A 22,743-nucleotide genomic window follows, 5' to 3' on the forward strand; every position below is an offset into this window, starting at 1 on the left:
GACACTGGTACAACTATGTCACGAAGGACCCACGGTGACCTGCGGGCTTAGACACGGGGAGCTGGTCGCATCCTTCCACTGTGATCTTTTCCCTCCCCAGCTTTGATAACACCAGAATTATGAGCACAAGCGAAACAGCAGCAGCTATCAGCAAAGAGGAAGTCTGCAGACAGAGGGAACCAAGACCTCTCCCCGGCCATCTCTCTTACCACAGTGAGCTCGTTGGGGGATGCGCCGTTCTGGAGCAGGACGTTGATGACATGGGTGTGCCCTTGCTGGGCCGCTTGGTGCAGGGGGGTGTAGCCATTCTAAGGAGAAGGAAAGTGAAGAGGGACTGTCACAAGGGACCCTCCAGAACTCCCCACCCATCCATGCAGAGGAAAGAAGACAAGGGAGGGGGAGGGAGGGGTCAGAGAAAATCTCACCTTTGTTTTGGCATTCACTTTTGCAAATTGCTGCAGGAGGAAATTGACCATCTTTATGTTTCCATAGTGACACCCAACGTGTAATGGAGTGTAGCCCATCTGAAATTAAATACACATAAAGTGCAGGATGATTAATACAGCACAAAAAAAAATTAAACTTAATGGATTGGGCTCCAAGTCCTCTCCTCCACCCCCTCCGTGGCCCAAAGTAGTTCCAGTTGTGTTTTTGAAAAGGCTTTCACAGAATGCATTGGGCCAGAAAGCAGATGGACTAAAATTATTGAATCACTGATTTATTTACTTATTTACTTATTTACTTATTTATTTATTTGATTAATTAATTTGTATGCTGCCCATCTTCCCCAGAGGGTGACTCTGGGCAGCTCACAATTAAAGTAAAACCTGACATCTGTCACAACAGGGCATGCAGAAAAGGCAGCAGCCACAGCTCAGTGCGTATTCCTTTATGCATTTAATCAATATCCCCAGTTTCTGATTTTGTGACGCTGGATGGGAATTCCGAGAGCTGCAGTTTGGGAAAGCTGCCTTGGACCAGATGGACTGCTGAGCTTTGAACCGAGAGATCTGGATTCAAGTCCCCTTGCAAGCAGGATGCCGAGCTGGAAGACTCCAGCAATCACCACGACCCTATCTCATGGGGTCATCACAAAGACTCACAAAAACGGGAGGGGCCTGGCTGGCCAGGAATAGTCACATGAGCAACTTTGAGGAAACACGTGGCATTTGAAAGTCACATGCAAGTCCAGCCCAGCGGGGTTCCCCCGTTTTGTGTGGCTCCTCTCACAACAATCGCATCTACTGACAGTGGTCCCAGCCCCAAGAGCGCCCAAAGTAGCACCGTTCCTGTGCAAGAGGAAGGCCCTGGTAGGGCTGAGGACATCCTGAGGATTGCACCGCAAGAACAAAAGGGAAAACATCCCATGGGGGGCAAATCCTGCTCCATCAAGAATCCTGAGCACAGGCAAGGGGGAGGTGGGACACAATGTCCTGCAACGTTTTGCGCTGGCAGTCACGGTTACCTTGATTTAGTGACGGGAACAGGCAGATCATTATTTCCTGAACAATACTACTACGGTTATACCTCTTGCAGATCCGAATCCCAGCCTGAAATGTGTGGAAGAGATGACCACGGTTGCAATCTTGTGCCCAGGCAGCTGCTCGCAAACGCCCCACTGAATTCCAAGAGCAAACAACATCAAGCCAGCGTTTGCATGTAACAGGTGGTTTTGCCATTAAAGCTATGGGACTAGCTGTATGTTACGAGATGGGAGGGGTAATTTAAAACCTCTTTCCAAGGCTTCCCCAGGGGACGCCAACCACCAAAGGTTAGGGCTGGGGCTGACAAAACCTCCTATCAAACTCTCACCTGCCAGCGGGGGAATTCAAAGCCCTTCCACCAAGGAGAAAGCAAGTCTCTTTGGACCTTCCTGCCAAAACTCTAGAAACACAGAACACGACCATCCTTGTGCCAGTCACTAAGCAGGGCAGCAGCTGTGCAGCACTGCGGTCTCATACAAAGGTAAGTTGCCATGAAAATTCCCTTATTAAACTAAAGAAGCTGAGTTTCTCAATCTAAGAATTATAGGGGAGAGGCTTTGGGGGGCACAGAGACCCGTTCTGGCTCTTTGGGGTTCTCAGAATGGGGCTGGTTTAGCATCCGCTTTAGGGTCTGCTGTGCAGCCATTCCCCAAACCAAGGGTGGGCCAAAGGGCATCGAAGCCGAGTGGCCGCCCTGAAACCAGCTCTAAGCATTTGCAGTGGGTGGGGAATCACCTGCAAGGATCTTTCCCTGGACCTGAATTAAGCAATAATAAGGGCAGATATGGGAGAAGCACCAATGTAGGGGGAGCTGGAAAGTGAAGCACCCCACACTCGCCTTGTACTGGCACTTTGCCCCTCGCACCCTCCCCCTGCATTTCGGGGTGCTTCACCAGAGCCCAGGCCCAAAACCCGCACTTGCTTTGTGCTGAATTTCAGCTCGATGGCAAAAGAGAGATGCAGCTGGGAGATTAAGGCTGATGGGGGCAAAACTCTCTTCCCTCTCCTTATCTTCAGCAGCAAGCACACTCCTGCTCTGCTAGCTGTGTGCCGGGGAGTTTGCAAGCAAACATCTGCTTCCAGACAGCAACCAACTGGGTCAAATTTGGCCCTCAGCATTGCGTAGGTGGGTCTGTTACAAGCAATAATCAGCCTGGTGAGAGATAAGAGCCCTTGAAGGAGAGGAGCAAAACGCACGTGCAGTTGAAGGCCTGGAAACAGGCAGGGTTGGGAAGCCGGACACTGAACTATCTTGCTGTTCCTCCTGCAAGATACGAAATGCATGCTCCTGACAGAGGCAGTTCAACCCCTGAAGCCCAGTTGTTGGAGAGGAACGCACTGGAGGGAATGGAGGTCCACACCTGGGAAAGTGGCTGTGGCGGTCAAATTAAATATTCCTCTTCCTTGCTCCTCCTTTCATCAAGTCTCCAGCAACTGCATTTCAGCAAGGAGACAGTTTATATTTTCAGGCCGCTGATCATCAGTTCCGCAGGCTGCTAATCAGCAAGGACTCTTCGGGGTTAGCTCGAGTCTGTGGTGCAAGCAGCCAGCAGGGAGACAAAGCAAACCTGAGCTCTCTCTTCCTTGAACTGCCTACAGAACTGCCTGCTAAAGCTTCAATAACAAGCAACAACATTCTCAGAATAGCCTTTCCAACCTCCTGTCTCTCTCCAGATGTGCTGGACTACAACACATCTGGTGTCCCAATAATGTACCTGAAGGCACTAAATGCAGAAAAGCTATTCTATACTTTTCTCTCTCCTCATGTAAGTAAACTGTTGATTGTGGCTTCGGAGAGGTGTTTGGGTGTCTACAGACCTTTAAGGATGACCACAGGTTGCCCTTAAAAGTCATGAGCTCCTCATGGCTTATCAGCTCCATCCAGGTAACATTATCTCTTCTTTCTAGAGACAGATGCTTATTTAGCAGAACTGAGCTGGGAATGCATGAAGGGGACAGTTCACAAAAGAGTCAAGGTAATGTGATATTTTCTGATGTACAACCGCACCACGTATAAAAGCCCTCTAGCCCCTGCTTTCACACTCCCATGCCCCCTTCTTGAGACGCAAGTATTTATTTATTAAATGTAAGTTAGCAGGGAGCTACTCGCTCACTTACACACTTTACCACAAAACATATGCATTTCTATTCACATCTTTATGGTGGCATGTATTGTTTTGTTGTTAAAATACAGTGATATTCATATCATACAAACGAAGAAGACCTGGCGAGGTCCTGCCAGCTAGCAGATTTTGCCTTATGGAGCCAAGCAAGGATGAGAAACCAGCTGGATCTCCTTCCCACAGTCCAGCCCAGCTTCTATGGATGGAGTAGGTAGGATGGTCTACAGAGAGCTCAGCAGGAGGTTAACGACTACCAGCTTTTATGTCAAAGCACCATCGCCCAACCTGAGATCCTCCCAGGACTTGGAACATGACCCCAGTTTGAGAATCAGCCCAATATTTATTTGAGAAGGTAACGCAAGACAATCCAGAAGATTTAAACAAAATGTATCTTGCAGTCCTCTGAGAAGCAATGGATCCTGTTCCATCTTTTCTAGTTTAACAACATGCAGTCTTTTAGATTGCACAGAAAAAACTGGAGAACATTTAAAGCACATAAAACAGAGCCAACTGCCCTGTAGTGATAATATTATTTCAGCTTAATTAGTCAAAATGTTAATATTTTGGTCATAAACCTATGTTCTCCACTCTTTCCTTTGAGTGACTGGTTGGTGAAGCATATAAGCCCCTGTAGAAACAATAAAATGAATTTATCTTCCATTCATTATAATTTCCTTTCTTTCATTGGAACAAGGAAACATAATAAATGAGATTATACCTTGGTATGAAACAGGCTTAATATGCTAATTATTGTAGTTTCCCAGTTCGGACATTAGAGGAAACTCTACGTAGTTCACTGAAGAGTTCATGGATTATCTGTTCACTTCCATCATCGACTGGGGAGTGAATAAATTAGCAGTCATTTGCTCACATATTGGCTTGTTTAGCCCAAATCAGCCCTGCTTTTAGTAAATGAAGATATCCAGGAAAGGCTATTACAGAGAATTCAAATATTGCTTCGGTTCCCACAACACACTTCACTTGGTTACTGAGTTCACCGATTGGTGGGCTGGCACAATACAATGAATTATAAGCTAACCAAACAGGTTGGATTTACCTCACAAAAACAATAAAGTTTAACATGTCCTGCAAATAAAGCTACTAGTAAATACTGGATGTTGTGTGAACACAGCCCTTGAGCACTGTACATCATTTTTGGCAGAGGAAAATGTAATTTCTAGATTGGTTGGGGGGGGGGCAAATTATACGAGATGCCATCTAGTGATGCAGTTAACAATTATATTAATGGCTTTTTACATGTAAATACCAGGTAGGGAGACCCAGTTTTGATCACACCCTTTCATTCCCTTCTTCTAGATGCTGTGATTCTGATCTGGTCTGAGGCCCAGCTGCTGCTCCTTGTACTGGACTATCAGCTCCCCTCAGCAGATCCTGATTGCTCTTCTCTACCCCAGGTAATGCGATGAAAATAGCACTAAATATTGCAGCAACGTCCCTGTTTTTGAGACGGTATTTCAAACCCAAACAGCTTGAGATATGCTATCGCATGTCCTTCAGGGCTGATCTTTAGAACCACTTTTGCTTTAGAACTACCCTGTTAGCTTGTCTACAGCACTAAACAAGCTAACAGGGTGTCCTCTAGGCTTCTAACTGGATTGCCAGCGCTCCTGGGTGTCACTAAATGATTTAAAAAACGATTTACTGGAGACACTGAAGGTGGGGGAAAGAGGCAGTAGAATGAGAAACCCATGTTTCAGAGTCCCCCCACCTCCTCCTCTTCCTCCTCAAGAGAATGGAAGGGCTGACTTGAAACAGGTCCAGTCCCCAAACGGATTTCCTCCTTTATCTGTGCCTCAATGTGATAGTGAACCAGAATGGTTGTGTGTGAGATCCCTCTGTCTCCTCTCCGTGGATTTTGCTACTCCAGCTAACAGCCCTGCCACTGAGTTTTATGACTCAGTAATCAGCTTCCTGACCTTTGATAAGAGGACAAGGGCAGGTAATTATTACTGTAGCAGGCTTTTTTCCACTGCCAAAGTGAAAAGCCTGACAACTCTTTCATTAGAATGTCCTGCTGCTCGGCTGTCTGTTATTATGTCCCCAACAGATCCTTGGTCCTTCCCTGAGTGGTAGGGCAGGGAGACCACACAGGTTGCTTTCGCCCAGGTGACCCAGTTTGGTCTGCTACCCAGAACAAGTCTGTGTTTGTTTGTTTTTAATCATAGAGAGAGAATGAAGACAAGTATCTTTCTCTTCTTTTGTTCACATGATCAAAAGGAAGAGAATTTGTCCAAAGTTATACTCTTACAAGATCCATTCCTCCCAGTTTGAGAAGTCCCTCAGCCTGCCTTTTGCATCAACGTTTTGAGGCAGAAATCAACAAACCTCTTGAAGAAAAACAGGCAAAAATCTGCTGCTGCCATTCACTGTACACCCAGTTCAAGCAACTCCTTCTGCCATGTTGGGAGAGGCACGCAAGTACCTTCCAGATGTTTAGGACTGCACCTGCTCTAGGCCTCGGCCAGCCTGGAGAGCGACTAGAGATCATGGAAGCTGCAGTCCAAACCTTCTGTGACTGAGTTTTTTGCTCCAAGCCACCAACAATGTTATACACCTCGCAGGTAAATCTGTGAATCAGTTCCAAAGAAAAACAGTGCATCTGGGATTGAGGGAGGCAGAGTAGATTTGGATTTTTGAGGCAGGCATTAAAATGAGTTAAAATGCGAAGGACCATCCATCCACAGACTGGATAACACGGTGATGAGGTCAGCCACAAAACAGGCCTGGAAGGGCCCAGAAAGAGGTCCACAGGCAGCCTGGCTAGGCACCGCACCAGAGGAGACTTGATGAGCTCCATTTCATCCAGGATCTTCTGTGTTGTTATATTTATTTGAGAAAAGGTGACTTTGGCACAGGAAATGATTCCCAAGCTAGAAGGGGAGGGATGGAACTGGTTTTACCTACATTAATTTGCCTCTCTTAGGACTATTTAAACATAACCTTTCAACAAACCCTACCTTAGTGTATGCATCCACCACAGCTCCTTGGTTGACTAGAACTTCTGCCACGTTGACTCTGTCCTCCTGTGCCGCCAAGTGCAGGGGAGTCAGGCCGCTCTGCAAATCATATGCAGCAAATCAGTTTCTTGCAGACAGGGTCCACTCAGAAGCATCGGGGTCAGGGTTTAATGCCCAACAAGGCTGTGCTCTCCTCCTGAACTCAACAAGAGGTCAGCAGAAAGTGCCCCCGTGGTTCTCAACACACATTTCAACTATGTCCAATTACACAACAGACTAAAAAAGGAACAGGCGGTGCAGGAGCAAACAAGTTGCCATGTCTTATAAAGGGAGTACTATTCTTTGTGCAATGGTAGGATACGGTGCATGGTATCCTCTTGCTGGTGCAGCACAAGTACTCCAGGAGCACCTTTCTCAAGGTCTATTTGTTCTGATCATTAATTTGGCATGTAGAAAACTGATCAAAAAGATGCTGTGAGGCTCCTTGCAATGCTGCATTTTACGCACCATTCAACCTCTCCTACAATGGAAAAAGACTGTACATAAGACCTCAAATGTGCCCAGAGCAGCAACCACCCTTTTTTCAGAATGACACCATAGGCCTGTCATACACCTGACCTGAACAACATTTTATCAACAACAATTGGTTTTACTCCATCACACTTGGTCTTCTACAAAGCAGGGAGCAGAACCAATGTTCCTGCTATCCGATCAGGTGGCCCAGGGCCACACCATGTGGCTTCTTTTGCTGTGTTTTTTGGGGCCAACCGCTTGACATCCAAGGCAACAGATTGCAAAGGGAATTCTCCCTCTTCCCCTTATGAATATTCTGTATTAATTCAGTGAAGATTATCTGGATAATTTGCATCTAGTCAACTCCATGCGAGGGCCTATGGCTCTATAGTAAACTTGCAATGCATGTAACGGAACTACACGAGAACTGCAAGATCCCTCCAATTCAATCCTATGATTCAGAAGCACAATCATTTGAGACCAGGACAGAGAAACAGAGAGACGTGAACTATTAGCAGTGTATCTCCCTTCCCCCTTCTCTCTCTCTCTCTCTCTCTCTCTCTCTCTCTCTCTCTCTCTCTATATATATATATATATATATATATATATATATGGAGAAGGGGAGAGAGAAAGAACTGAGAGCATTTGATAGCATCCAAGTAAACCTTTTTTGATCCCTTACAGAGTTCAACATTCAGGATTCGCTGCCAGGCAGGGCTATAGTTATCCCGGATCACAAGCTTCCCTATCCTGTCCTGCCAGCGTTCATCCTGTTAAATCTGGCTTGCGAGCTATTACACATCGTCGTATTTAGCAGAGATTGCAGATCATGCAGAACTCATGGTCATGAAGAAATATTCTCCATGAGCTATTCAGGTATTATGACCAACAGACCGCAGCGCCGCAGAGACCAACGGGTAGCAGGGATCACAATCTCACCTACGCCCAACGTACCTTGTTGCTAAGATTCACGTTAGCGTTTCTGGTGAGTAGCAAGGACACCATGTCCACGTGACCCTCTTGGGAAGCCAGATGCACAGGAGCAATGCCTTGTCTAGTCACAGCATTGGCATCGGCACCATATTCCAGCAATGTGGTTGCTATATCCATCTGGTTCTTCTTGGCAGCGATGTGCAGAGGGGTGTAACCATTCTGTCAATGCAAATATGTTTGGTTATTGGCTCATTCATTAAAAAGAAGATGAGCTATTTCTGGCATTTGTTGATGAGGATGTCTAAAGTATATGGAGAAAGGTTTCTTTTTTTTCAAAGGAATCGTGCAACCTTCCCCCCCTCCCCCAAGTAATATTTGTTTTCTGGCCTGGGAATACTTTGCTTGCTGATTTCCAAGAAAATACATATTGCTTGAAAATGTCTTTGCTGATTTTCCTTATATTTTCAGTCAGCTCAAAAACCAAATCACTAAGAAGGCTCAGTTTTAATTAGGAAACATTATTCTGCTTGCCCAACCTCTTTCCTCCTTTCCTCCCCTTGTAAAATAAATAATCTGAAGACTGGAAGCAATTCCATTAAAATATGAACGTAGCAAGGATGATTGTAGGAGCTCAGATGGCAACTTGGGTGGGGACAACCAGGAGATGCGGAGAAAGATTTGTGATGTTGAAGCAGAACCCCTGACAGGGTGGTGGTGATGTCACAAGACAACTTCCAGTGACATGCTGGAACCCTTCACTTCCCCCTCTTCTATCAAGCTAAGCTGTGGACTAAGGTAGATGTTTCCTGAATTCTGTCCTGGAGATCACAGCCTGGTCAAGAGACAGACAAATGTGAACCTTTCCTCATCTCTGCAGAACTAAGTTTGAGGAAAGCTTAACCACTCTACTGGTGACTTGGAAAGGAAGATTTGTAAAGGGGGGAGAGGCCTTGGGAGGTGGTCTGGAAGGAAACTAAAATGAGAAATATTCTGGGGGGAATACAAAACTTTCAAGAAATATGCTGAAGAATAATTTTAAAAAGCACAACATTAGGAAAGCAGAAATATGCCCCTGCAATTGATTCCCCCCCCCCGCCCCCGATCTCCTCATCTCAAGAGAGGATACAACAGATGTCAAGCGAAAATCCATAATTTTGTTTTTAGGTTGCTTGGGCAGCTATATTAAAAACAAACAAATCAGTCAGCCAGCCAGTCATATCCTGTCTCTGAATTGTAGAAATGCATGAGCTGGCTAGAAAACACAGTGAAACTTTAACACCCAAACTATGACAGTCTCTGCTCAGAAACTCTTTTCGGATGACATTCTGATTCTAGGACCTGGTTGTGGAAGATAGATTAAGAAGCTGGGACGCTGATACTGTACAGTCTAGGCACAAATAACAGGGAAACTTCTCAAGGAAAGATACAAACGGCATCTTAAAGCCACAGAATATTCTAGCACCTTATTTGCAAAAGCTTATTTTGGCATAACATTGTGGCTGTTAGTTATACATACTGGTGCATACTAGACAGATGCTTGTTTGAGCTGCATCTTTGCAATATTGTTCTCACAGAGCAGTTAAAAAGGAAACATAGGAGAGGGGGAAAATGGCAGACCTCCCCCCCGCCCCACCACCAGCCAATGAAGACAGCTGGAGCAGCAACAGCTCTGCCTCCTTTCCAGAGACAATATCTCACAAGCGGAGGAAACCGTCTGCCAATGTGGCCCTCGTATGGTCTCTCGGCCGACTGCTGAACAGCCAGGAAGGCCATTCCATGACTGAAGCTCAGCTCAGTTCAGTTCTGGGACCTTCAGGAAGCCTTTGGCAAAAATGGTGAGTTGGCAGCTGCTGGGCCCTTTGGTCAAAGGCGAGGGAATCGAGGGAGCCAACACGTACTTTCCGGTTTTCTTTCAAGTCCACCGTTTTGTCATTTAGGCTTTAGTGCAACATGGGCTCTGGGAGAAGAGAGAAGTGCCTGCTCCCATGAAAAGAGGCTGTTTTCAATGTCAGACTGAGACAACATCCTGACTCCATAGAGATGTGCTATTTCTTATTATTGTGCCCAGCACCGGACTTTTGGAACTTGGACCCGCTTCATCTCTTGAGGCACAGAGGTATTTACGGAGCTAGATGCCGGTCGCAGTCCTGATGCTTCCCAGGCTTTGCACGGCTTTGCCTTCCCTTTCCAAATGTAACAAGCAACGCAAAGCTTTCCAACGCCTTTTTCATCCCAACTCCTAGAAAAGGACCAGGCCTCTCAGGGTCTAACCATTCGGTGGGAGGCAATCCCAAGGAAGCCCCTTTGTGGAGGTTGTGCTCCTCTGAACAAAATCTTAAAGCAGACCTTTGAAAGCTCTGTTGTCCGAGATGGTGAGGAATATACACCAAGCTCAACGTGATACTTTAAGCCTACTTTCCTTTAAACCCGATGGACCAGGTAATGCAGCTTGCTGACAGCTTTGTCTTACAATTAAAAAAAAAATTATAAAATAACTTGTGCTTCTCATAGCAGTTTGGAATCAGGGAGAGAAGCCTGGGATTGTACATTACTTGACAAAGATACCCACAAGTTTGCTTTGTGCATAAATGCCCTTAGCCATGTACCATAGGTTATCTTTTGATTTTCAGACCTACAGATTGATTGATGGGTCTCTCCCAGCCCATCTTATCATAGCTCACTTTAGCTAACATCTGTGTCTAACATTGTCCCTTGGACACTTGGATTAGGGTCATCAGGCTGGAGCCTACAAAAGTATTTGAGTCTGGCACACCTCACAGATGACTGAGCCACCAAGAGCATCATTCCATTGGGCAGTTATGGGAACTGTGCCATCCGTTTACACTTTTAAGTGGGCAACATTTACCGTAGCAGTCCCCAAAAGGGGACATAAGAACAATTCATCCAAGGTCTCCCAAACTTTCTTCACTCAATTCAGTTAAATTAAGACAGAAGAGTCTTTCTGAAACATTCCTTCTCTAGATATCTTCCTTCTGAGCTGCCTAAGTGAGTCCACCACAGGAATGTCAGCAGGATTATAAAGTATACAACATTTTGTATTAATGGTTTCATTTATTCCAAGAATTTTGCTGGATTGGATTAAGATCAAAATCCTACATCTGCTTCTCTATGGGTGAATACCAGTGAGCCTTTCTGGGGAAGCACAGACAGGATTGCACTGAAAAACAGAACATTAAATGTTGAGTTTGAATCTAATGGCCACATTCTGGAATCCACTGATCTCTGATTGTTGCCTCATGCTCAGAAATCCGTTCCTGCATTTGCCAAGTTTCCACTGAAAGGCAACGTGTTGCTGGCATTTTCCACTTCAACCTTTTCAATCTCTAATCGATCTACACACAGTCATGTTGCCACACAGATACTGATGAAAGTGATAAACAATCATGCAAGGCTCTTACCTTACTTTTTCTGCTTAATTCTCCTTTCCTTTGACATCAAGATTACCAGAAACAATGGACAAAAAAAGTAGCCCATTCAAGTTACACATTTGCCCTCATGTAGGAAGAAAGAAAACCAGGATAGGCCTGAAGCCCTGGGATTGTATGAAGAAACCTGAAGGAATTAAGGTACTTCCTATTCCTCACCTTCATGGAGACCATCTTTACTACTGACACAGGAGGCCTGGATAGACTCATTTCTATAGCAAAGAGTCCTAGATTATCTAGGGTGGCCTCTGACATCCTCTTGTGCCAATCATCCCTTAAGTTCTTCACTGACCTTATGCCTGCCTGCCTGCCTGCCTGCCTGCCTGCCTGCCTGCCTGCCTGCCTGCCTGCCTGCCTGCCTGCCTTCCTTCCTTCCTTCCTTCCTTCCTTCCTTCCTTCCTTCCTTCCTTCCTTCCTTCCTTCCTTCCTTCCTTCCTTCCCTCCCTCTCTCTCTTTCTGCCATTCCTGTTAAACCACAAAGACTAAACCTTGTATGCTCTGCAAATAACAGTGCCAGAGTAATCACCTCCATCCAGTCCATAGATTCCTGAGACCACCAGCCATCATAACGTAAATTCCCTTTATCTAAATCTTTGTAATGCTTAAGCAAAAGGGGAGAGAAGCAGGAAGTTCTCTTTGTCCTGGCACTGCAAGGCTTTCCAGATGTCTCCTTAGAGTACCCATCCCATCCCAAAGTGCTGCTGTGGCTCTGCAGGGCCACTCTCAAGGGAAGGCTAGTAGGACAGTCTTGTTTTGCCAGACTGGGAGATTGATTTGGATTCTGTACTACTGCTGCTGTGGGTTAACTAAAACACTACAGGTTTAATTTATGTAATTCTATAACAAGAGTACCAGCACAGCTTAGAGGCTTTATAGGAGTTTCTGGGCTGAACAGAACATTACAGGCTTCCATTACAAGTTCAGAAGAGACATAAAGGGGAAGCCATCTCATCTGTATCAGAAAGCTTCAGGTGGCACTTAGGGTTAATCTTGTTGTCACCGACCCAAGGGAGGGGAATGGTCTTCCCAAAGCATCATCCCCTTGTCAGATCCTCCTCTACCAGTTCTGGGTCTTCCCTAGCGCGACTGACAGAGATGAAGGTCACCTATGCATTCAGCCACCCATCTCCTGCTTCTGATCGTCCCTGGAGGAGGCCCAGCAGGGCATCCCTAGGAGGGGAAAGATGCAATGCGTGGCTGGATCTTCACCCCACTCAGCAGCATCAGTACCTTTGCGGAGGCGTGAGGGGAGGCTCCCTGGTCCAAAAGGAGAAGTGCCACTTTCTGATTATCGTAATGTGCTGCGACATGCAGTGGAGTTAAACCACTCTAAAAACACATGCAGAACAAACAGGCATTGTTAGAAAACCACTTTACATAAACACTTGAAGAATTAGGTTAAACTAGGTTTAATGAGATTTACTGTGGCATTAACTAAGGTTTTGAAATGATAAAACAGCAAAACACAATACAACACAGAACACTGACTTATATACGAATGCTCTTCACACTTTTTAAGAGGTGGACTTTGCCTCCTTTAATAACTATCATCCCTGATCTCTTATGGATAAGAAATATTAAATAAATATAAGAAATCTAAAAAATATATTCTTATGGGTAAGAAATACTGATTCATATTTCATTTATAAGTTTCTTAAAAGTCAGGGTACCTTTTTTTTTAATATAGTGGACTCTGATCCCTTCAGCAGAGGGACGGGGATGTCTCTTTGCATATTCTGCGCATAGTCAGACCAGCCCATCAAGAGAAAAGTACTCTTCTGGCCTCAAGCAAGCATTCCATCGTGTAATTAGAGTGATGCCCAGGGGCATATGCAGCCTAGGAAAGCTGAAGTTGGTAATTTTTGCCCGATCTAGATAATGCCTACTTCATGTTAACATTGTTGGTGGTCCTCATTTTCTATGCATAATTACATAATCAAAGATGTGTCTTTTAGTAGAAAGCGGGCCACCACAATCCGTATGGCAGAGGGTTAAGATGAAGCGCTCCGTTACAGTGGCGATGAGTGCACCGTTGGGAGACTTGAAAGGACAGGCTAGGGATAGATGGTCATGGGGAAAAATCTATTTATGTGGTCACTAGGAGTCGAAAACAACTTGATGGCACATAATCAATCAATCAAGATGTTGTGAAGTAGAACAAGATCCTCAAGAAATCAATACCTCTGCTTCAGGAGAAATCAAGAGCTTTTGCAAGATTTCACTAGACTGCACAAAAGTGCGGGAAATGAAGAAATACTCCAGGGGTACCTGGTGTTCCAGCTTGTTGCTGGGATTGGCTGATGATGGATGGTCCCAGCTTAGGTGGGCCGTGTTGAAGCAAGATCTGCCTTACCTTTCCAGAAGCATCTGGAGAAGCATTTTTTTGAAGTAGAAGGTTGGCGACTTCCATTTTGCCATATTTTGCTGCCACATGTAGAGGGGTAAATCCTTTCTGTAAGATAAACGTTTTAATTAACGGTTTTATTTCAGGCAAAAGCTATTTTTGCAGGACCTTGGCATAACTGAAGAGGCTGTATTTCTCTGTTGGAACAGAACAGAAGGTGGCCTCCCACAAAATGTGGACTTGCAAGGGACCACAAGGACCCATCTTTCCACAATGTGCAAGTAAACTAATTAAATTACTGTGTTTTGTTTTGAAGTAACATTCTAATCCTTTGAGTTACAAAGAAACTTTGAAAGCATGGGGGTAATGTCTATGGGGATATGAGAAGGACGTTTCTAATGTCAGGACTTTAGCGTCCTGAGTAGAACATCCATCCTATTATTAGCAAAAAAATATATATAACCTACGCAGGATGGTAAAAAGGCAAAATAAAATGACTCACTTTAATACCCACCAACTTAATTATATTGGCAGACAAACAAGTAGCATCCTTTTAATTTATCTAATTAAATTATTAGATGTCTCTCCTGTTTTTTCTCCAAGAGCACAAGGAGGCCCGTTTGTTCCACGGCAGCAAGCCTGAGAGGTGGGCTGGACTGAGGACTGGTCTGGGTGCTTCCGCAGTTGGGGAGGACTTGAATCCTTCCCCATTAATTCATAGTGACTCTTCAAACTGGCAGAATATAGGAATACAAGCAATCATTTAGATAATTTGGCTCCAAATCATTTGCAGCTTTTCATCTGAAGCTAATCTAAAACTGAAGGATATTGGCAAAATTTCAGTTCTTGCCAGTTCGGAAATGAATTGACTTGTTTCCCACCACAAGTCTAATACGTTCAGATTGAGACAGCTAGTCAGCTTTTGTACTTCCTATACATTTTGATTACCCTTTCGACTCAAAAATATAAGCATGCATTTCCAAAGGTTTATTTCAAGAGAAAATTAGTTTAGAAATTTAAAAGTGAATTTTCATGAAGATCCTTTAAAACCCAGGTTGCCAAAGGACAGGAATGAGAGGTCTGAATCATATCCAAAAGTAACATGGACTGGAAATAGGCTGATTAGTCCATCTCTCTTTTCACTGGAAACAAAAGAATATTCTGCAAACTCAAAATCAGCAATCGTAATTCAATAATTGAAATTTTCCTCTTGAAGACGTAAAATAACACAGCCTGTGTAAAAAGGCACTGGTATGCTATAAACTAATCAGATTCTCCTGAAAAAATATAATCAAAGGCTGCCAGGATGATACCTGATCTGCAGAAACAGTTTTGAACTGTGCCTCGGCATCAGCTCTCGAGGTTTCATGCAAGGGTCTTTTCCAGGCCTACTTGAAGAGGCCAAGAAGGAACCCCAAACCTTCTGCAGGTGCCCTCTTTCTATCTTGGTTCTCTTATTATCTCCTTGCTTCCAGATATGATTTTCTGGGGTGGGGCACTTCAACCTCAGTCTGCTAGAGATCTCTGCCACCTTCTAAGGATCTAAAATACACTTCACACCCACAAATTGTCTTCAGATAATCACTGGCTGCTTTTTCCCCCCTTTCCTTCTTTTATTTTCTCAACTGTGTACAGAGTTGGCCCAAGTTACTTTGCTCCTTGAAGTAAAAGACACAATGCCTCCGGACCCCCATTCCAAGCACAGAAGCCAACTGGAGTAGAATGGACATCTTGGGTGGGGTCCTCCACTGCCATTGAAGAAGGAAGGTCATTCAGAATGGCTTAAAAGCTACTCCTGCTGCCCCTCCCCACCACCCTTGAGACCTTCTGCATTACAGAAGGTCAGCCCTGATTCTGTGCCGAGGCTGGACTGGCTCTGAATTAAGGGGATGATTCACAAGACACAAACTCTGGACAAGTTTCAGAATGAGAAGATGCAATTTGGGCTGCATTCTTTCAGATTGCCAAGGAATTTTATTGCTGAACATTCCCAGGTACAAGTTCTCTGAGTATAGAAAAGTAGTGGAGGCACAACCATACAGGTTGTCCCCAGGTTAAGAATGCCTGGTTTATGGACAACCCATAATTAAGAACAGAGCCTACTGTACCAAAATTCAAGTCAAATACAGTTATTCAAGTTAATACACAATGGTTCAAGTCAATTACACAATACTATTTATGCAGTATTATACAATAATACTGTTCCAGCTTACATACAAATTTGACTTAAGGACAGACCTTGGGAACAGAACTTGTTCTTAAACTGGGGACTACCCGTACTATGTTACTATATACAGAGAAAAGACAAGAATCGTGCAGGCAATGATTTCCTTCTGACACTCTACGGAAGCAGAAGTTGGACTTTGAAGAAGGATAGAAAGAGTATTGATGCCTTTGAACTTTGGTGTTAAAGAAATCTCCTGAGAATATCATGGATAGCCAGGAAAACAAACAAGAGGATCACTGAACAAATTAATCCAGAATACTCACCCAAAGCACAAGAGACCAGGCTGAAATTATCATATTCTGGACATATTATGTGAAGGCCTAGCTCTGGAGAAGTCTATAATTCTGGTAAAGGTAGAAAGAAAGAGAAAAAGACAACCAACTACAGGGTGGACGGACTCCATTATGGCACTGATGAGTGCACCTTTGGAAGACCTGAAGACCAGGCCGGGGACAGATCATCCTGGAGAATATCTATGTGGTTGCTAGGAGTCAACACCAACTTGATGGCACATAATCAATCATTCAATCATGTAGGAAACCTTTTCTGTGGGAAAAACACCCCCCCCCCACACACACACACATATACCTGCTAGAATTACATCTTTCTATCTACTCATTCAGCATCCTGTGGAAAAGCTCCAGAGTCCTGAAACTGTCCATTTGACCTTATCGGTACACTGTTGGTCCAGTGCAATTTATTCTGTTGGAATAAATGTTATCCCCAGACACATAATGATGTCTACCTGGATAAAGAGCGGCCACAACATTTTGAAACGTTCATCCAAGGCCAGCTTTCTGTATCTTAAGTTTTCTTACCTTGGTAATGATGCTTAAGGACGCCCCGTGGTCCAAAAGGATGGACGCTACATCTTCGTGTCCCTCTCGTGCTGAAAGGTGCAACGGTGTGTACCCTGAAGTTGTGGCAGCATTTGCTGAAGCTCCTTGCTGTAACAGCTGTTGGACTATATCAGCTTTGCCCAGACGCGCAGAGATGTGCAGTGGCGTCTGGTCATCCTAGAAACAAGGGGAAAGAGTAAAATTCAGCAAATTCCATGCTGGGATTCAAATGGCCAGCCAAAGGTTGTCCTCAGGGCCCGCAGAGGAGGAAAGAGGAAGAACCTGCAATAGGGACCCTGGACCAAAGGCAGCCGGTATCAGCGCCACAGAGAAAGGCTTAAAACCGACTCCCAGCTTATGCAAAAGCTCACACCGGGTCCATTTCTTGTGTACCCAGACTGTAAAACAAGCGTGTTACCTCTGAGCAGGTAAGCGCAGAGGGCCACAGAGACAACTTGAAGAACGAACCCCGAGGCAGTGAGGGAAACAGCAGGGGCAGGAGAAATATGTGGCAGGCCCAGAGAGGTGGGAGAGCATTGCGAAGAGCCTCAGACTAGCCCCCCGCCCCCAGAGTATAAGAGGGAGAGGAGGAAAGACGTGGACAGAGCCGCGGATTCTGTTATTATAGCCTGATTCAATAAAGTAGAGTTCTGGTCATCCTGCGGAGTCTGCTTCCTAATCTGGTCTACCTTGAAGGGCTGGCAGTAAGCATGTAATATTCACACATTATATAACCACAAGTAGGACACTGAATACAGGTAGTCCTCATTTGGCAGCCACAATTGGGACCGGCAACTCGGTCGTTAAGCCAAGCGGTCGCTAAGTGAAATCGCGACTGTGCTTATGGTCTTACTTCAGCTTTCCTTTGCTTTACAGACCTGCGAAGGCTACCAGGATTGGTCACACAGATGCTTTTTCATCACTGTTGTAACTGCAGTTGCTAAACGAGGACTGCCTGCAAAGCACTCTGTCCCATTTTTCTGCTTCGCCCAGAGAAAGAGGGGGAGAGGAAGAGAGTTAACTGGGCCCTTGGATCCGGATGTAGGGCAAGGGAAGGGGAACGCAGACACCGAAGCTCAGAAGAGCACGGTGCAGGCATTCATTTGCGTGGGTGTGAGGCTAAGTCCACATACGTGCTTTTCTCCAAAGCGCGTGGCACGAAGAACGTGGCACAATTAATTTAGAATCTGTTTTCAGATTTCCATATTAAATAGAACTTAAGTGGGAGTAAATCTGATGCCAGCTTGGAAAAGAGGACGGGAAAACGGATTTCCCCCCTCTGGCCACCCTCAGAATCCAAACCTCTCCACTTACAGATGATTGCCTCGCTTTCCCACTGTTCCACCCACAGAGACTCAATTTGGCAATTTAACATGGTGACTCCAAACCCTCAGTGTTGATCGCAGGACCGCATAAAGTAAGATAATGTTGGAGAGAATCCCTCGCCACCCAACTGGGGCAGATTAGCAGTGCACAAAACGCTTTGTTCCAAACTGTTTTGAGTGTGACATGCTCTGCCCCAAGAGTAAAATTGCTGTTCTGAGCACAAATAGGATTGTTTTGAGCACTTTGAGCTCCAGAGAGAATGTTCTACACGTGGAAAGCAGTTTTGCACTCAGAGGGGGCATCCCATGAAGGGTCACGCTGGTTTCATACAAAACGTTCTGTGCACCTTTGGACAGGATCCTAGGGCGCAGGGAGACCATCTCCTTGTCAAGGAACAGTAAATCCATGTCAAATCTGCAGATGCTAACTGACCTGGGTAGTTAATCTCTCGCCCCTTAATGCAGACCAGCTGAAGGTCAGAAGAAGTGAAGAAACTGCTCACCTTGGCTTTGGCTTCCACCTGAGCTCCATTCTGAACTAAGGATCGAACAACTTCTGATTGGCCAGCTCTGGCGGCCATATGCAGGGCCGTCTCTCCCCTCTGCAAATGGAAAATACTGTCAAGAGGCCAGGATGGAAGAGTAAAGGAACAAAGAAATATTTTACGAGCAACAACAGCAGAGTTTGAGAGCGAGTTCCCTGGGAGCAGAATGAAAAGCCAGGGCAACATCTGACCTCTCGAGACTGCCGAGCCCTCAGAAAGTAATTTATTCCTGGATTGATTTTCTAGCCATGAAAGCACACAAGAGTTTTGCTCTTTGTCTAATGAAAATGTTGCCGTTTTAAAAAGGAGGATGCGACGTGAAGCATTAAGGCAACCTTGTATTTAAAGGACATTCACCACTCGGTAAGCCCGTGGGACCGTGCCACGCTTTGGACATTCAGGCCTGAACGTCTTTCCTCCATTTGATCCTCCGCTATTGCACTTTAATGATCCGGAGGTCTGTTTGTCAGCAGACGAGCTCACAGCTAGGCCGATCGAAATGAATCAATAGTAATAATAAAAAAGGCTATTAAAAATCTGCAGAGCTTCATGCACTTTAACCAAAGGATGTGTCACTAGGGAGACGGCAAAGACAGCAAGAATCCGAAAAGAGCTTTTGCCGTCGTTAAAAGCAAATACTGCTCATAGCAGAGATTGTGCTGAATGCGGCTGCTTTTCTGTGGTGGCGGCTCACCTCTCCCAGCATCTAGCCTGGCAAAGAAGGGTCTGTGCCAAATGGGAGCAGAACAAGACAAAGACAAAAACTGCTGCTTGGCATGTCTGCTCTTGGAAACCCAGCTTTCACAAATTCATCCAAAACAGCGCCAGTTTTTAAGGCGTCTCTTCCTCCTCTGGGGGCCTGAAGGCACTCTTAGGTTTGACTGGATTCAGCCACATGGACAGGGTCGCCTCAGAACGGCCCACAGAGGCTTTCCCCAAAGACTGGACGTGTGTGTGAGCGTGCCCAAACCTCCTCTTTGTGGCACAAAGCAGGATAAAAAGAAGTTTGGGTCAGACCAGGGAGATGGGGAGAGGAAGGATCCCTCCCTTCCTAGCCCAGGAGAGAAGAGGGGAAGGTCAGGCCTTCCCTTCACATTTGCCAGGGTATGTCAGAGAGTGATTAATTCTGGTCAAGAATGTCATCACTTGGCGACGGCTGCCTACACAAAATGCCACCATTTGGAAACATGACAGACATCTGATCAGCGTGCGCCGTGCCATTTAGAAGAGTCTTCTGTCTTGTTTCTGTGCCCCAGTCAGTGCAATAGCTTGGCTGATAGCTACAGGAAATTGTTAAAATCTCTCCATGAGAGGGGCATCCGGGAAGGTCAGGGACTGACGATCTCAACAGGGCTGCTGCAGGGAGAACCGAGAGGACTAGAACGGTCCTAAGGAAAGGTCTGTCTCCACGGAAATCCAGCTGGGAGGACTCTGGAGACTGTGTGAATGCCTGCCAGCTGTGTGGGTTGGCAGGAATAACCAACAACTGGGGGGTTTCGAAACAACGGTTCCAGACAAGGCCATTATCTCTGCCTAGAAAAGGGAGATGCAGAGCATGATGCCACCACACCGCCCAGTAATGAAAGGTCCACCCTGGTACTCACCACATTGGTTGTGTTGGGAGAAGCTCCGTGATGCATCAGCTGTGAAACAATATTTACATGTCCCATGAAGGCAGCAACATGGATTGGAGTCAAACCCGACTGGAAAATGAGCAGAGAAAAGGAAAGAGCGTCCCTGGGGCTGGAACTGCCGGCATAACCTCAGCAGAGCAGAGCAGAGCAGAGCAGAGCTGCCCGGGAACCCGATGGCTGGTGGCTGGGCACTAAGGCGCCCCACCCACACTGGGAGCTGTCTGGGAAACCTGATGTTTGTGGCTGCAAAAATATACAACGAGGCTGGCTAATGCCAGTATTGCAAGGCCATCCTGCCCTATTTGTCTGCGCTGAGGCTGCATCCTGCACATCCACTCAGGTTTGGAAGAAATCTTCTGCTGCACTCTGTACACATATCTTGCAAAAGCGCAGCCCTCCGGAAGGTGCATATTTTATCATCCAGAGCAAGCTCCGTGCAGAAAGTACTTAGAAACCTTGAGTTGAAAAGGGCCTCGTAAGCAGGGCAGATGCAAGCATTCGGGCACGTACGTGCATGTGTGTTCATGTGCATTAGGAAGAATACGGTATTCAACTTAGGCTTCCCCTACCTGGGAATGAGAGTTTACTTTTCTACTTTGCTTTCTGGTTTTATGGCAATAAAAGCCATCTTAAAAGTTCATGGTGAAAGCTAAGCTGTTTCTTTTACCCTGGCGCAAAATGTTGTGTCTCCACTGACTGTCATTACCTTAGCATGACCTCTCTTGAATGCGCATTCGCTCTGGATGCCCTCTATAATCGTGGATGTGTCCACAAAGCTGAGGACTACTCTGCACCCAGTGGTGCTGCTGTGGCTCTTTTCTCCCCCTCACTCCAGAACACCTTTTTCGTGGAATGGGGCGGTGGCTGAATCCATGTAATGCTCTTTTACGTCAGTAGCTCCGTTGCTAAAGCCATCAGAGTGGGCTTCCTCCCTCCCTCACGCAGTAAAAGCCCCCCTCTCACTTCTAGCCGAGCAGAAAACAATAAACGTTGAATTCCACGGTACACTGTGGCTTGTCCTTAAATCAGTAAGGAGAGAAGGATACGAGGGTGCAAGCTTGCCCACGGCTCATTCTCCTTGGCTTTTCATCTGCACAATCCCTACCAAGCAACAGAAATCTATGACCAGCGCTGAAGTATCTCACCGTGTCTTCCGTTACGCTTTTCATGCTGCTACTCATCTAGCGTTGCTCTGCTCCAAATTTATTTATTTATCTTGTTTATATGGCCGCCCATCCCAAACAAGTGACTCTGGGCAGCGAACGATCATAAAATCAATTAAAACCAAATTACAATCGCAATACAAAAAGAAAATTAAATATATACAGCAGCTGAGAAAAATTATAATCCACAGATGTTAACCGAACCCGGAAATGGGGCTCTTCACAACTCGGGACCGCAGGCCCGGGCACATAACCAGGCCTTCAAGGCCTTACGGAAGGGCAGCAGGGTCGGGGACATCCTAACCTCTGGAGGGAGGAGTCCCAGAGGGCGGGGCTGCGCAGAGAAGGCCCGCCTCCTGGTCCCTGCAGCTGACATTCCTTAGCGGATGGGACCTGTGGCAGCCCAAACTGCTGGACCAAACTGACGGGCAGAAACGAATGGGAGAAGAAGGTAACCTGGCCCCAAGCCATGAAGGGCTTTGAAGGTGACAACCAGCTCCTTGAATCGCACCCGGAAACACACTGGCAACCAATGCAGCTCAGTGTTGTATGTGCCGAGTACCTGACACCGTTGACTGCCCACACAGCTGCATTCCACACCTGCTGAAGCTTCCAAGCGCTCTTCAAGGGCAGCCCCATGTACAGCGTGTGCAGTGGTCCAGACGGGAGGTGATAAAGTCATGAGTGACAGTGAGGAGGGCCTCCCAGTCCAGGAATGAGTGAAACCGGCGCACAGCCTGAAGGTGTGCAAAAGCCCTTCTAGCCACGGCTGCCACCTGCCTTTCCAGCAGGAGCCATGAGTCCAAGAGGACCTCCAGATTGCACACCGGGTCCGGTTGGGGCAGCACCACCCCATCCAGGACCAAATGGATGAACAATTACAGTAATTGAAGAGAAATAGCAAGAACAAAAATGAAACATCTATTTTAACAGCAGCAGCAGCAGTTAGCAGTAACTGCATTCCTTATTGCCCCAAATCTCGAGGATTTGTAGCACCGTGGACATCACTCTAGAAATGATTTGCATCTACCCCCTCACTGCTGAACGTCCCATTCTATGGCAAGAGTGGGGTCTGTTTTATACCAGAGCATAAAGAATATAAATTCTAGGTCAGGCTTCTCCAGCCTGGTGACCTGCGGGTGTGTGTTGAATTCCAGAATCCCTAGCCAGCACAGCCTTTGATCATCCT

General features: G+C 45.9%; 1 protein-coding gene across 25 annotated transcripts in view; it reads right to left on the reverse strand.

The window, feature by feature from the left end:
• ANK3 (ankyrin 3) overlaps positions 1-22,743 on the reverse strand; it is a 266,225-nt gene that overhangs the window by 78,104 nt on the left and 165,378 nt on the right. For 24 of the 25 annotated variants that reach the window (XM_088129865.1, XM_088129917.1, XM_088129929.1 and 21 more), the window contains 9 exons: positions 20,362-20,460; positions 18,716-18,814; positions 16,867-17,064; positions 13,831-13,929; positions 12,708-12,806; positions 8,053-8,250; positions 6,586-6,684; positions 426-524; positions 210-308 (listed from right to left, as the gene is read on the reverse strand). In XM_088129865.1, coding sequence (XP_087985991.1) covers positions 210-308; positions 426-524; positions 6,586-6,684; positions 8,053-8,250; positions 12,708-12,806; positions 13,831-13,929; positions 16,867-17,064; positions 18,716-18,814; positions 20,362-20,460 — 1,089 coding nt within the window. The remainder of the gene's footprint in view (positions 1-209; positions 309-425; positions 525-6,585; positions 6,685-8,052; positions 8,251-12,707; positions 12,807-13,830; positions 13,930-16,866; positions 17,065-18,715; positions 18,815-20,361; positions 20,461-22,743) is intronic. The other variant, XM_088129901.1, reaches the window with a different exon arrangement.

Source organism: Python bivittatus, unplaced genomic scaffold (assembly GCF_059951505.1).
Source record: "Python bivittatus isolate LINGU-HERP-01145 unplaced genomic scaffold, Pbiv_v1 ctg000050_np1212, whole genome shotgun sequence".
NCBI lineage: Eukaryota > Metazoa > Chordata > Lepidosauria > Squamata > Pythonidae > Python > Python bivittatus.